This window comes from Ammodytes marinus (assembly GCF_949987685.1).
Source record: "Ammodytes marinus genome assembly, chromosome: 9".
In the NCBI taxonomy this organism is placed as follows: domain Eukaryota; kingdom Metazoa; phylum Chordata; class Actinopteri; order Uranoscopiformes; family Ammodytidae; genus Ammodytes; species Ammodytes marinus.
The window spans coordinates 24,374,237-24,387,701 of NC_137213.1; the positions used below are offsets into that span (position 1 = coordinate 24,374,237).

Below are 13,465 nucleotides of genomic sequence, written 5' to 3' on the forward strand. Positions count from 1 at the left end.
GAGATAATTTAATAAGCTCCCGGTGCAGTTTAGCTTCTTTCAGATATTTTATTGAAACAAAAACTTTAAATCAGGAAGTTTCATAGGCGGGAATTTCAGAGGACAAACGATGGTGTCTTATTAAAAAGCCTCCTGTGGACAGGTGTTGTAAACTAGCATTTATGCTAACACACTGTAAACGATGCATCTGGTTCGTCCAATGACATTGTCATGTCCATGTCCAAATAAAATCTACTATACTATCTACTATTATTTTTTTTTTCAAATACATTTTGCAAAACTATATTCAAAATATAATATTTAGATATACATGAATTGAGTTACTTCGTAATATGTATATTTTTTATTGATTTAAGAGAGGTATCTAAAATCATAAAAAAATTATTGGCCTTATTTAATTAGTGATGTCCTGAGGAATGAAATCCGATGTTTTTTTCTTTTTCCATACAGGTAAGAATTAAGATTTACTGTAAGTTGTTGAAATATATTTGTACTATAAAACTATTAATAATATTGTTCTACTGTTTCTTTTTGTTTTTACTTTCTTCTGCTGTTCTTCTTATGTGTTTGAAGTTTTCAGGCTTATATCACATAATTGGTGCATGTAATTAAACATTAGAAGATAGGCCTCGATGCCAAGGTCATGAGTTGCTGATAGGATAGGAGATTAAGATGACTTACTCAAAGCACATGGGGGTAGGAACAGTTTTATTTTGGTTGTTTATGAAACTGCATGGTGCTTACTTCCTGTTCAACACAGCCCAGTCTGGTCCTATGAAACCACATGCTAATTCATGCGTAGAGTCCTTGTTTCAGTGGTGAGTTTAGGTTCAATCTGGTCCATACCGTTTTTTTTTTGTATGGTTTGTGCGGTCTTTAAACTATCTCATTCATAATGACGTACTGTCCTGCCCATATTACATCTACTGCAAAACACATTCATTCACTTGTGTGTTTAGTTTTAAAAAAGTGACAGTGTATTATCCTTACACACGTACATCTTAACAGTATACCAATGACTGGTGTATGGTGTCCTTACAAAGTGAGGAGTGAGCTTGAATATCTTTTTAGATAAAGAGAGAGGAGGTTATTTCCACTTTCAGATTCTTAAACAGACACCAAGTTGTAACTACCATTACCTAGCATTGATAAAGTCGTAGTTTACAATAGTCTGAGCTGGTGACCAAAACATATTTAGCCCTTCTTCTCTATGGACAGTAGTCTAATGACTGTCTGTCTCCTGTGCTGATGGTTCAACACTGTGGTCCAGATGGAAATATCTCAACAATGAAAATATGTATCTACAATATGTACAGCCATGCATGGTGTCTAGATGACTATAATAAGATAACCTGTGACTTTTTTTCTAGTGTCACAAACAGATTGACATAAGATAACATGTTTTTGTGTCAACTGATCAACAGATTGCTTTGACGTTTGGTACAGACATTCATTATCCCCTCAGGATGAATTTGACTTCATAATCAGGACAAACTTTTTATTTTTTTAAGAATTTGGTTTGAGACCAAATATTCCGATCAGCCTCAGCGTTATGTTGTGTTATGTTCTAATTTGCAAACAATAGCGTGCTAAGGTGCTAAACTATGAAATTGAAAATGGTTACTAGGCCACCTGCTTAGAATAAGCATTTTAGCATGCTCACATTAGCATTTAGTTTAAAGCACCTGTGTGTCAGAATACAGTCCTCACAGAGCTGCTAGTATTACAGCTATAGCTGCTATAGCTGTAATACTATAGTCTTGTTATACTCTTTATTTATTATTCTTCCCCTCATCTCAAAGCCCATTCCCGTCTCCTCCCCACCCCTGAAAAACAAACGTATAATGCCTAATGCATCAAATTAAAAACTATGTAAATTCAATACCAAGGGTAAGATTTGGCTCCAAGCATTTCTGCCCATTATATCACATATCATATCTTCTTTCTTTTGCTAAAATTATCGAACCTTTATGTCTTTATTAAGTTCATACAGGGCTCCTCCAATTCTCAGTAGGGGAGAGTGGCCTAAGTTGTGCAAAGTAAGGCCTTGACAGTAAAGTCTCCAACTCAAATACGTACATATATTTCAGGGTGTTGTGCATCCCTGGCAATAAAAACTTTGGATCTGGAATAAACTGTTGAAGAAATATAGCTTTCGGAAAAAAAGTTGTCTTGATGCACAACTTGCCGTGTGGTGTAAGTTGTGCGGTTGGAGAGAATACCATGGGGTGAATTGTGCCATTGATATATATTTCATAAACTGTAATGCAAGACAAATCCATTAGACAATCACTTATTTAAGGTGTATTTAAAGTAAATAGTTGACAAAGATTGAAGGACAATTTTCTTAAACAAGGCCTAGCAGATCTAATGGTTTTACCTGCAAAGCTCACAATGACAAAGTCACCATCATCATCTTTCTGGCCATCTGAACTCTCATCAGTGGTGTCGTTAAGTGGAATTGAGATGTCACTCTCTTCTGAGCTACTGTAGACAATCACTTTCTTTTGGTGACCAGCATAAACAGCCATGCCACTGGCACAACTCTCAGAAATGTACTTTGCACTAGTTGCTCCGTGCTTGTGGAACCAACTGCCACCTGACAAATGTGATTCCCCCTCCATTTCTGCCTTTAAATCAAGGCTCAAAACCCATATGTACACCCTGGTGTTTCCTCCCCATTAACTATCTTACCTCTGCAATACTATCTGTGTTTATGTGGATGTATGGGCTTTACGTCTTTTATTTTGGTTATTGTTATTTTACCTTCATTGTTTACCTACTGAATGCTCTATGTACAGCACTTTGGACAGTGCAAACTGTCATAAATGTGCTTTTATAAATACATTTTACTTACTTACTTACTTAATTACTTACTTACTTACTTACTTACTTACTTACTTACTTACTTACTTACTTACTTACTTACTTACTTACTTACTTACTTACTTACTTACTTACTTACTTACTTACTTACTTACTTACTTACTTACTTACTTACTTACTTACTTACTTACTTACTTACTTACTTACTTACTTACTTACTTACTTACTTACTTATAACTCACCCAGGCCCTTTGGCACAAATCACCCCAATCCCAGAAATTTGGATAATAAGCATGATGCAGCAATTTAGGGCTGACATTGTGCTAACTGTATAGACTAAAAATGTAGCATACCAAAGCACTAAAACATGTGTCAAATGTTTTCAAACTTGTCTATAATTGTTCAGACACAATAATCAAAAAACCTTGATCATGGAAATTTTACTTTGAAAGGCAAAACACAGTTTTTTTTATCTTAAATGTGCTTATATCTTATTCCATGTTTCTCCATTATTTACAGGATGAGTCAAATGGATGGCTCTTCTTAAATATGTGGTCACATTTCCAATTTCTTCCACGGTTTTCTAGAAACAAGGGGTGGCACAACTTCCAAAATGCACAACTTAGGCCACTCTCCCCTATATAGTGTCTGTTTTTACAGTCTTACTCCATCTAAATTCAAATAACTTAAATGAGTTCCTTATCCTACCAGTTATCATCTACATTTGGGAAAACTTCATTAACAATCTTCTTCCATTTTCATATTTGTGGTGGAGTTGGCCCCAGTCAATTTTTGGTTATCTGCTGAAGTGCAGCTACAAAATTCTAATGAGGTACTTGTCAGAGCGCTGAAAAAATAACTTGTGTTTTACCTAGGAGTAATTGCTCAGGTCCCTATGAGAGTGTGCATTTAAAACTAATATCCATATTTTATCTTATTTGTTTTCCTGTTATTACTAATGACAACTAAATGTAGACTAAATATTAACTGAGTAATGAGTAACTTTGAGAAATGCAGATTAAATAAAGGATACATTTACTCACCAAAATCAGTGAATATCTTCTCACGATCCTGTCTGCACTGCACTGTGTGCGCACTGAAATAACCAAACTGAAAAAAATCTAAAATATTCCAGTGTAAATACACAACCTATAGGCTCTAAACAAGCATGTTTCTAGCTACAGTGGGCCCCCTTTGTTTACACACATTTTGTTTACATACTAGTTTACACAGCTCACCGATTTTGACTAAAATTGATTTTGAAGGCAAGCGTCTCCCAGAACCGCTGACTCCACCTTTAAATGAACAAACAAAAGACTGCAGTTGTATTGTATGTGCAAAAACATACTTCACCTGTATATAATAAATGACAAATTGGGCCTCTAAACCGTGGACTGCATCAAACACAAATCTAAATTCACAACAAGTTTCTCCTTCTGACTGAATTGTCCCTCCTTTAACTTTCACTACATAATCACTACTGATTGAGCAAAAATCTTAAAAATGCAATGATTTTAAATGATCTTACCTATTGGATAATGGTTCTATTCAGAGACATAACTATTTCAGCTAAATTGACATGGTCTTCAAGGAAAACCCAGTTAGAATGTTGTACATTTCATGTGACTTGACTTCATGTATTTAACAGCACTTTAAAGAAGGTAAGATTGTAAAAGAAAAAAAAAATCTTGACATGTGATGAGCCTTAGTGATCAGGGAGTGGTGGCATTGAATAGAAAAAGCTTTAAAAAAAATCATGACCACTTGACTTGTGACTAAAAATAGCAGAGACTTCACTGAGTGAGTTAACTAACGCAATGCAATGGAATGCCTCCCAACCAAACCGCCTTTGCAGTGCACTTCACTGTGGAGAATGTGATGGGAGTGGTATATTAAGGAAGAGCGTAAGGTTTGACGCACTCTGACTATTCATGCGGCTACTTCTAATTACGCAACAACAATCTGGCTGTTTGTCAACAGAGGTTAAAGATAGCACGACACACGGGGCTAAACAAAAATGCTGAGGGCTGTATAGTTCAGGGAGAAAGACAGTTTGATGCCACTCATCAGTAGGGAGAGAGGCAGTCAGCCAGGTTCCAGTGGTGGAACTGTGAGGTCGGAGATGGGACTGGAAATCGGAGGGAAATTTCCATGTGAGGCATCATGCATACTGAGAGATACCTTCCAATTAAAATTCACAGAGGAGAGAAGTACAATTCAAATTCAACAGTGAATGGGTTCTCTGAGACATCTGTGGACCTCGAGGACACGAAGGGGCTGTAAGTACGCATCTAATTTGCAATGCAATGAGGCCTATTTTGAAATCTCTTTGTTTTATGCACCTGGGACGGTTGTACCCTTTCTTAATATTCCTATACTGTCATCCTCTCTTGTATAGACAGTACACATGGAAATCCAGAATACATAACTTCATCCAGAGTCCACTGACATGGAAGAAAATCAACAGGTTTTTCTTCTATTTAACTCTACTCTGCGTTAACATTTCGCTGTCTAACCTTTTAATTGAAATGTCAACAAACCTAAATTCCTCCCTTTTCCTGCATCCGCAGACAGGAGACAAATGAAACAAGCCTTCCAAGAGAATCCCTCAAGACCCTCCTTTCCCAGAAACGTAATTTCCGTCGGCTCTCAAGCAATACCAAACTAATATCATGGTTGGTTACTACTTCCTTTGTAATGAAGTTAACCTTCTCTTGTGTGAAAAGGTGGACAAAAGGCATTTTGGGACTTTCTGAAATCAGAGTTCTGTGAGGAAAATCTGGACTTCTGGCTCGCCTGTCAGGAGTTTAAAGCCTTTGACAGTCCAGAGGAGCTAACACGGAGAGCAGCAAGTATTTATGAAGAGTTCATCAGCACTGAGTCCCCCAAACAGGTAAAAACAAGTTAAAGCTCCCATATTATACACTTTTCGGTTCTATTATACACCATATTATATGGTCTTAGTGGTCCCTAATACGTTTTTCTTTAATTGTTTGCTGGAAAAAACTTTCAGATAATTTATTGTACTATGCTGATGTTCAGCTAATCTCACAATGGCTATTTTTTTAAAAGAGCTGCAGCTCCCCTCGTAAATATACAATCTTTGAGCTCCCCCCACCCCCTGTCCGGAAGCGAAGCCAGATACGCCTCGCCCTCTGTCTGTCAGGGCCGTGGACCAATAAGAAATAGGGGTGTGGGCTGCACAGTGGAAGCTTCTGGCTTTCCAGTTTTTGAGGTCAGAAACAGGAGAATTCTGACTGGAGTATATTGGGGGGAGGGGTGGGGGTTTCAGAAAGGGGGAGAGTGAGAAAAGGAGAGATTGTTATTTTTTTAAATATTTTGGCAGTCTCTAGGCACACCGTGGACCCATGGATATGTTGGAACACATTTAAAAAGTGCATTTAGCATACTATGTGATCTTTAAGGAATGTTTCTAGAAAAAGTAGTTATAGGTGGAATCAGGGATTCTAGAGCACGCTTGAAGTCAAAATCACTATTTGTCAAAATCAGTGAATATCTCCTCACGATCTGCTACCTGTCTGTACTGTGTGTGTGCTGGAAAAAAAATGCACTGTTAATACACAGCCTAAAAGGGCATGTTGCTAGCCAAGGTGGGCCCAATTTGGTTTACATTCCTTTTGTTTATACACCAGTTTACAGAACCTAGATTCTGATTATTCAATGATTTTGACCAAAGGCATTCTCCAGAATCACTGAGCCCACCTTTAACACCTTTAAAGTACCCTGTAATGTTTACTGTACATCGACCACAGCAACCAGCATTTGAAATAACTACTTTCCGACTGTGGTTACAATGCAGGTGGTTTCAGTTATTTTAGCATGTGCAAATAACCCAACATGTCTCTGCAGGTGAACTTAGATTTCTGCACAAGAGACATAATCAGCCAGAGTCTCCAGCATCCAATTCCATCATGTTTTGTCGCGGCACAAAGGAAAATCTACTGCCTGATGGAGAACGACTCCTTCCCACGCTTCATTCAATCGGAGCAATACAAAGTCCTACTTGAAGCAGCGTCTAATCAGAGAGGCCTTGGTAAGCACCGCAACGCCATGAAGATAAAGAGCACTGGAGAGCGTATACACCATGATTCAAACCCAATCATTCTGCAGAGTGATCTCTGTCTCTTGCACACAAGCAGGACTGACATTGTGCATGTTGATGGTTTAGAAGGGGACTGCTCTGGAACTGCATCATGACAGACACTGTGCAGACGGTGCCCCTTCCCCTCAGAATGTCACTTCCACGTAATACGTCTGACAATACTGAAAGCTGTGTCTGTGCAATGGACAACATACTGCACCAGGTGCCATCTGGTTAACAGTGAATTACGCACATCACAGAAAGCGAAACTGTTTTATAGTTTGTTTTTTTCAATTGCATGTTTCTTCCAATGAAGACAACCAATGTCTGGAACATTCAACTTAGTATTTTAAGTTCTTAGTCAAATGCACATGACTGCAGGACTGCTGTATATTTTTGTATGTTTGCACTAATATAATATTTATGAAAATGTAAATTATTTTGAAATTAATGCATACAATAATGAAATACTCAGGACTTTATTTTGCTGTAAATTTACACACATTGTTACACTGCAGCTGAACAGAAAGCCTGTGTGCTACAGGTGTCATACAAATGTGTCCTGTGTTCTTACCGTTGATGTGCTACTGCCACCCAGTGGTGACTGAGAAAATGTAGGACATATATTACATTTAGAAATAGTGGTCTCAATATTTTTTATAAAAATATGTTATAACGGAATGCAATGACAAATGTGACAAATGAAAAAATGTGACATCGATGATAATGATATTTATTATTAAGGATATTATTACCTGACTATTTGTGAATAAGTCAGATCTGACCAGCAGTAACACTGAATGAACAATCAAATGGAACCTGTTCTGTCATAATACAAAATAATTGTTTGCTTTTCTATGGTAATTTTTACTTGTGATACTTTTTATTTTTATTGAATCGATTATTCTTTGCTCAATCATAAGTAGTAAAAAAAAATCGTTTTGATAATGAAAAAAAATGCTTGTTGTTTGTGTGTTTTTTTATTCTGTCGGATGTGGTTGAGGGTCAATGTGTGTGTTTCTCAATGAAAAATGTTGCCAGTATTTTTCTTCAGTGAGCTTGTTGGGAGACATGTTTAGGAGTTTTGGAGTCGAGATGAACTGCACAAAAGCATCATCATGCATGTTGGATTTGCAGACTATTATAAGAGCTTTGAACGTGTGGCTTCATTATTGAACCAAGCTTCCGAAAAAATATTGGCCTATAGGAGAGAGAGAGAGAGAGAGAGAGAGAGAGAGAGAGAGAGAGAGAGAGAGAGAGAGAGAGAGAGAGAGAGAGAGAGAGAGAGAGAGAGAGAGAGAGAGAGAGAGAGAGAGAGAGAGAGAGAGAGAAAGCGTGATTGTTGGCGACTCTGAATCCCAGCATCCATCGCGGCCCCTCCCCTGGTTATCTCTGTGACGCTCAGAGGGGAGGCCTCTTTGCATTTAGCTACGTCAAAAACGTGAGCACTGTCTACATACATTGTGGTAAGTTCTGCATTGTATGTAGCCTATGTATTATGAGCAAATGTTGAATGTTTGTTTGCAGGAGAGCCAACATAATGTAGTGAAGGCTAGCCTAGCTGACGTTAGGTAGGCAGCCACTGACGGGCTGCATGAAGCCGCCTAGCCCAGCTCTGAGGGGTCCAGCTGGGACAGAGCTTCAGATGTGGGACTCTAGTTTGTGGTCTGAGGAAACCGGATGGCGAACATTAGGCCTTCTAGGCGGCTGCAGCTGACAAACGTTGGGAGTGGGTTGGAAATTGTTTGCTACATCTCACTAGACACCTATTAATAATGATGAAAAACAATAATAACATCGTCTGAGCCAGCTGGCTAACGATAACTAACTTCGCATTGATCTCTTTTGCTAGTTAAATTAGCAGAACTTAATTATTTTGCCTCTTATCAGACTATGTTTTCCCTGCAGGCAGCTGACTTTAACTTCGGTAACATACACTGTGCAGAATGTGTATGCAGAATTATTCTGCAGCTAAATAAAAAAACGAAAATTTTCCCATCCCATTTTCTAATAGTTGCCTAATAATAGCAAAACATAGCCTATATATATATATATTCTCGTAAGAAAGACAAAACCTCACTTTTACTTTCGTAAACATTCAGGTTTAGGTTCTTTAACATTTTGGATTGACCGAGAGCACTGTAGTTGTTCAATAATAAAATTAATCCTCAAAAATACAACTTGCCTAAAGATGTTGCACACAGTGTAGTAACGGGTCAGTGTAGCTTGTATAGTCTCATGTTTATCATCATGTCCTGTAATTGGCTTTTAAGTTATTTCTGTCAGCACACAGAGGCAATGATTAAATGATGTTGGTGGTGAGATCAACATTATCCTCTGTGTATTGAGGCTCACTTGGTTGGCCATTGATCTCGACAGCTGTTAAACTTGTGCTCACAATTATGGCATTTTTAGTAGGCTATCTTTAGGGATTTGCAATGTTTGCATGCCGCTTGATCCTAGCCTCATGAATGGGAAAATAAACTCTGGCGTAACATAGTCCACTGATTATTTTATCATGTTTGTCAGATTGATCTGGTGTGTGGGCACAGTTATAAGGGTTCTCTCATTTAGCATCAACCAAGTCACTGTGGCCAGCAGTGATTACTTATTAGTAAAATTCCAGCACTTTTCTGTTTCAGGCCTTCAATACTGTTACCATGGAGCCATTGGGAACTAGTACTACCACATCTTCAAGGTTCAACCACACCGTGAACTCAACAGGTGGTAGTTGTCCATGGGAGGTCGGCGACAAAGCCCGTCTGTGCCGCTTCCTCTGCTATGGCTCGGAGGGAGACATATACACAGCCAGAGAGGAGGGGCAGGTCAGTGCAGAGAGCGCCACAGCCCTGCTCTCCCTGCTGCAGGAGGGCAGAGGGGCTGAGGTGGTGGAGGAGATCAAGAGGTTCACTCAGGACGAGCGGACTGTCAGACTGGGCCCTTGCTTCTTCGCCCTGGCTCTTTGCTCCCAGCACTCTGATCTGAAGACCAGGCAGGCTGCGTTCAAGGCCCTGAAGGAAGTGTGTCGGGAACCCGCCCACCTCTTCTCCTTCGTCCAATACAAGAAGGAGTTGAGAGAGAGCATGAAGTGTGGCATCTGGGGCCGTGCCCTGAGGAAAGCCGTGTCCGACTGGTACAACCAGCAAGAGCCCATGAGCCTGGCAGCCGCCGTCACCAGGTGTAAACAGAGAGAAGGGTGGACGCACCAGGATCTACTCAGGCTCTCTCACACCAAACCAGCCAATGAAGGTGAGTTAACACAGACGCACAAATATACACGGCAATGACGAGGAGGCGTCGGTGCTAAAATATCATTCATCTCGCAGTACTGTATATCCCAGCCTTGGAGTGAATACAATAGTGATTCGTCATTAGATGGGCTTGAAACAGTCATATTTTCAGTAACTTTTTCCCTTGCTGCAATATACAGAGATGTTTGTACGTGTGCAGCACAGGCAGGACAACTGCAAAATTGAAAGGCAGGATAGTTAAGTACAAATATGCAGCATGTGTGAAAATAGAGATCTGACAAGTCACCATTTGACCCCTTTCACAGTGTTGAAAAAACATTACAAAGTAAGGTAATATAGGTAGAGATGAATGGGTCAGTCGGTTGTTCCTCATTTGGTATTATTAAATTGTTGTTTTTTGATAAATGCAAACAAAAACAACAACACTGTGATATCGACATCATATAAAGGCCATTGGCTGACCTGCACTCGAAATATCGGCATCTGCAATTGGAAAACCCCATATCTATGAGAGAAGATGATGCCTCAAAATTTGATTTGATAAACGGTAAGTATACATACAAAAGTATAAAAGAAAGTAAACTCACTCAGCAATACAAGCTACACCCTTTAAAAACCTGCGCTGACTTACACTCTTTAAGATATATGCTTTTAACCCTACGTCACACGGCCACTCGCGAGGGACTCGGCTAATGGACGCCTCTTTGTGCTTTCAGCAATTGCCTTGATCAGCAAATATGTGACGAAAGGATGGAAAGAAGTCCAGGCTGCGTACTCGGACAAAGAGAACTCTGCGGAGGTTGTCAAAGTGCTGTCCTATCTGGAGGTGGTGGAGAAGGTCAAGCACAGCTGTGACCAAACCGAGGTCATCACTTTAATAGAGGAACACAACCTGGAGAGGGAACAGCTGCTCACAGACCACCTGAAGTCCAAACAAGTGAGGGATTTGTATGATTTCAAATAAAATTGTGAGTGTCATAGCATTTAGCCTGGATGATAACGTTCATTGCTGTCTCTGTCATCATCAAGATTACACTAATGATATACTTGATAATGAAGAAAGAATATGTTCGTTTGTGGTTGTTTTTTTCCCTGTAGGTATGGAGAGCTTTGTTGAAAGAAATGCCCCTCCAATCAGTGCTCAAGCTCCTGGGTAACATGACGTCAAGAAAAATCCTCGAACCAGGAAGTTCAGAAACACAAGCTGTTTGTGAACGACTCCAGAGCGAGACGGCCCTCAAGAAGGTAGGGCCCATGGATGTTGCCAACGCATTCGCAGCTGGGTTATTCATTTTGAAGGGGAGTCAGTGTTCAAGTATTCAACGTCCGTCTTGTAACCTCCCAGGCAAAGATCCACCCTTTCGGCATGCTGTTGGCGTCGGAAAACTACAAAAGAGGCCAAGGCTTTCAGGGTAAAACTAAATGGGAGCCGGACAACGGCATCCTCAAAGCAATGGACGCTGCCTTTTACAAGAGTTTTACGGTAGGTCCTTTTTTTTTTACATTTTCGTCAAAGAAAATGACGACCAATAGCATCACAAACACTTAACCACTAACTGTTACAATTGTTATTTGGCAGAACGTGGAGCCAGTGGGTGGACGCTTCGTAGTGGCAGTAGATGTGAGCACATCCCTGAGCAGCATTGTCCCGGGGACGACAATAAGCACTGCTGTCGCTGCTGCAGCTATCACCATGGTAGGACCATACTAGAGCTAGATATAGTTATGCAGTGTGTGGGTTCAACTTGTTGCCAGTTGGAACAGCTGCGTCTGTAAGCTGGGCTCGGGGCCTCCCTATCTTTGGAGGAAAGCCTGGGTCAAGGTTTTGGTCGTCTGTTGATGCATTCTGTGGATTCCTGGGAAATTCCTTCAGCCGTGCCATTGTCTTCATCCACAGACCCTCTAGGAGTCTACAGACATTGTGTATGCATGTATGAGAAAGGCACTTTTGTAATAGTTATGTCATGCTTTTCAACTTTGCCTGGCACAGATTTTTGCAAAGACAGAAGCAGACACACATGTGCTGGCCTACTCCGAGGGAGCGTTGGTTCCGTGCTCGTTCTCTGCTGACATGACTCTCGCACAAGCAACATTTGAACTGGTGAAGGTAAGGCATATCACAGCATCAAAGAATGAGTAAGGAATTATAGTTACTGATCAGTGTAGTGTCGGAATAAGGGGAATTTACAACCTGTCTGTGACTACTCAATATCTCTTAGTCCTGTAGCAATCTACTACACTGAACATATTTTACTCTTGAGCTCTGACCTTTCCACCATACTGTACGTTCCAGATCCCAGGCGGGAGCACAGACTGCACCCTTCCCATCACTTGGGCCACGGAGAATGGGAAAGCGGTGGATGTGTTCATCATTCTGACCAACAACCCGCTGTGGATGTTTACTGCCAGCCCAGTGGACACTCTAAAGATGCATAGACAAGTACATTTATTCATTCACATCTGATTGGGGAGAGCTGTAATTGAATCATTCCCTATGTTTTAGAAAATAGGCTCACGCAGAAAACATGAGGTAAAATGAATTCCCTATTTGATTGGCACATAATTAATAAGATGAACAGGGGAGATATTCCTTTATACACTTATATTAAACATTGTAAACCCAAATTGGAGTTTCATCAGTAATATAAGAATTAAGGGCCAATCTATAAGTAAACATGGGCGTACAAACACATGTTTTTTGCAACAAAAAAAACAAAAACAAAAGCTATTAATAAAGAAAACGAAAATAATTGTTTTGCATGTGTCTTTTCTCAACAGGAATTAGGAGCCAATTCCAAGCTGGTGATGTGTGGGCTGACTTCCATTGGACACGCCCTTGCAGACACAGAGGACAGAGGTTTAGTGAGCATCTGTGGCTTTGACCTGGGAGCACTGACAGTCATTCGTAACCTCGCCCAGGATCTGATCTGACCAAGTATTGAGACTGTCTCTGAATGATGCCGTTAGAGTACAATAAGAAGGGACAAAGTGGACCAATGTGGCTCACTCAGCATGTAGGTTAAAGCGGCACTTATCCAAAAGATGTTGACATTACATTTCCAATTTCTCTTTTTACGTATTATGTGGCTTACAAGTCTGTTGACAAAGTGTCCAGCGGGCTGGACAACACTCTGGAAATGTTATATGCATATTTTGTTCTGGAATTTGAAAAAGAAGCGATAAGACATGATATGTCATTGCATATCATGCTGTCAGGAGTTTAATGTGTTGACAGCGCTCTGGATGATGGGCTGTTTAGTGCTTTGATGGTTCTTTGTGAGACACT

At 40.0% G+C, this 13,465-nt stretch overlaps 2 protein-coding genes across 2 annotated transcripts; both read left to right on the forward strand.

Annotated features, from left to right (window-relative positions):
* Nucleotides 1–4,913: 4,913 nt before the first annotated feature.
* On the forward strand, nt 4,914–7,546 carry LOC307255426 (regulator of G-protein signaling 21-like; the record flags this gene model as incomplete). Its single annotated transcript, XM_080034108.1, has 6 exons — nt 4,914–5,105; nt 5,225–5,293; nt 5,397–5,458; nt 5,553–5,719; nt 6,697–6,922; nt 7,527–7,546. The coding sequence occupies exons 1-6, from the start codon at nt 4,990–4,992 to the stop codon at nt 7,544–7,546; spliced, it is 660 nt and encodes a 219-aa protein (XP_079890234.1). The 5' UTR covers nt 4,914–4,989.
* A 784-nt stretch (nt 7,547–8,330) lies between these two features.
* Nucleotides 8,331–13,110, forward strand: ro60 (Ro60, Y RNA binding protein; the record flags this gene model as incomplete). The annotated part of the gene is made up of 9 exons (XM_080034757.1): nt 8,331–8,394; nt 9,571–10,177; nt 10,896–11,116; nt 11,278–11,424; nt 11,525–11,662; nt 11,759–11,875; nt 12,170–12,286; nt 12,473–12,619; nt 12,958–13,110. The coding sequence occupies exons 2-9, from the start codon at nt 9,589–9,591 to the stop codon at nt 13,108–13,110; spliced, it is 1,629 nt and encodes a 542-aa protein (XP_079890883.1). The 5' UTR covers nt 8,331–8,394; nt 9,571–9,588.
* Between the last annotated feature and the right edge of the window lie 355 nt (nt 13,111–13,465).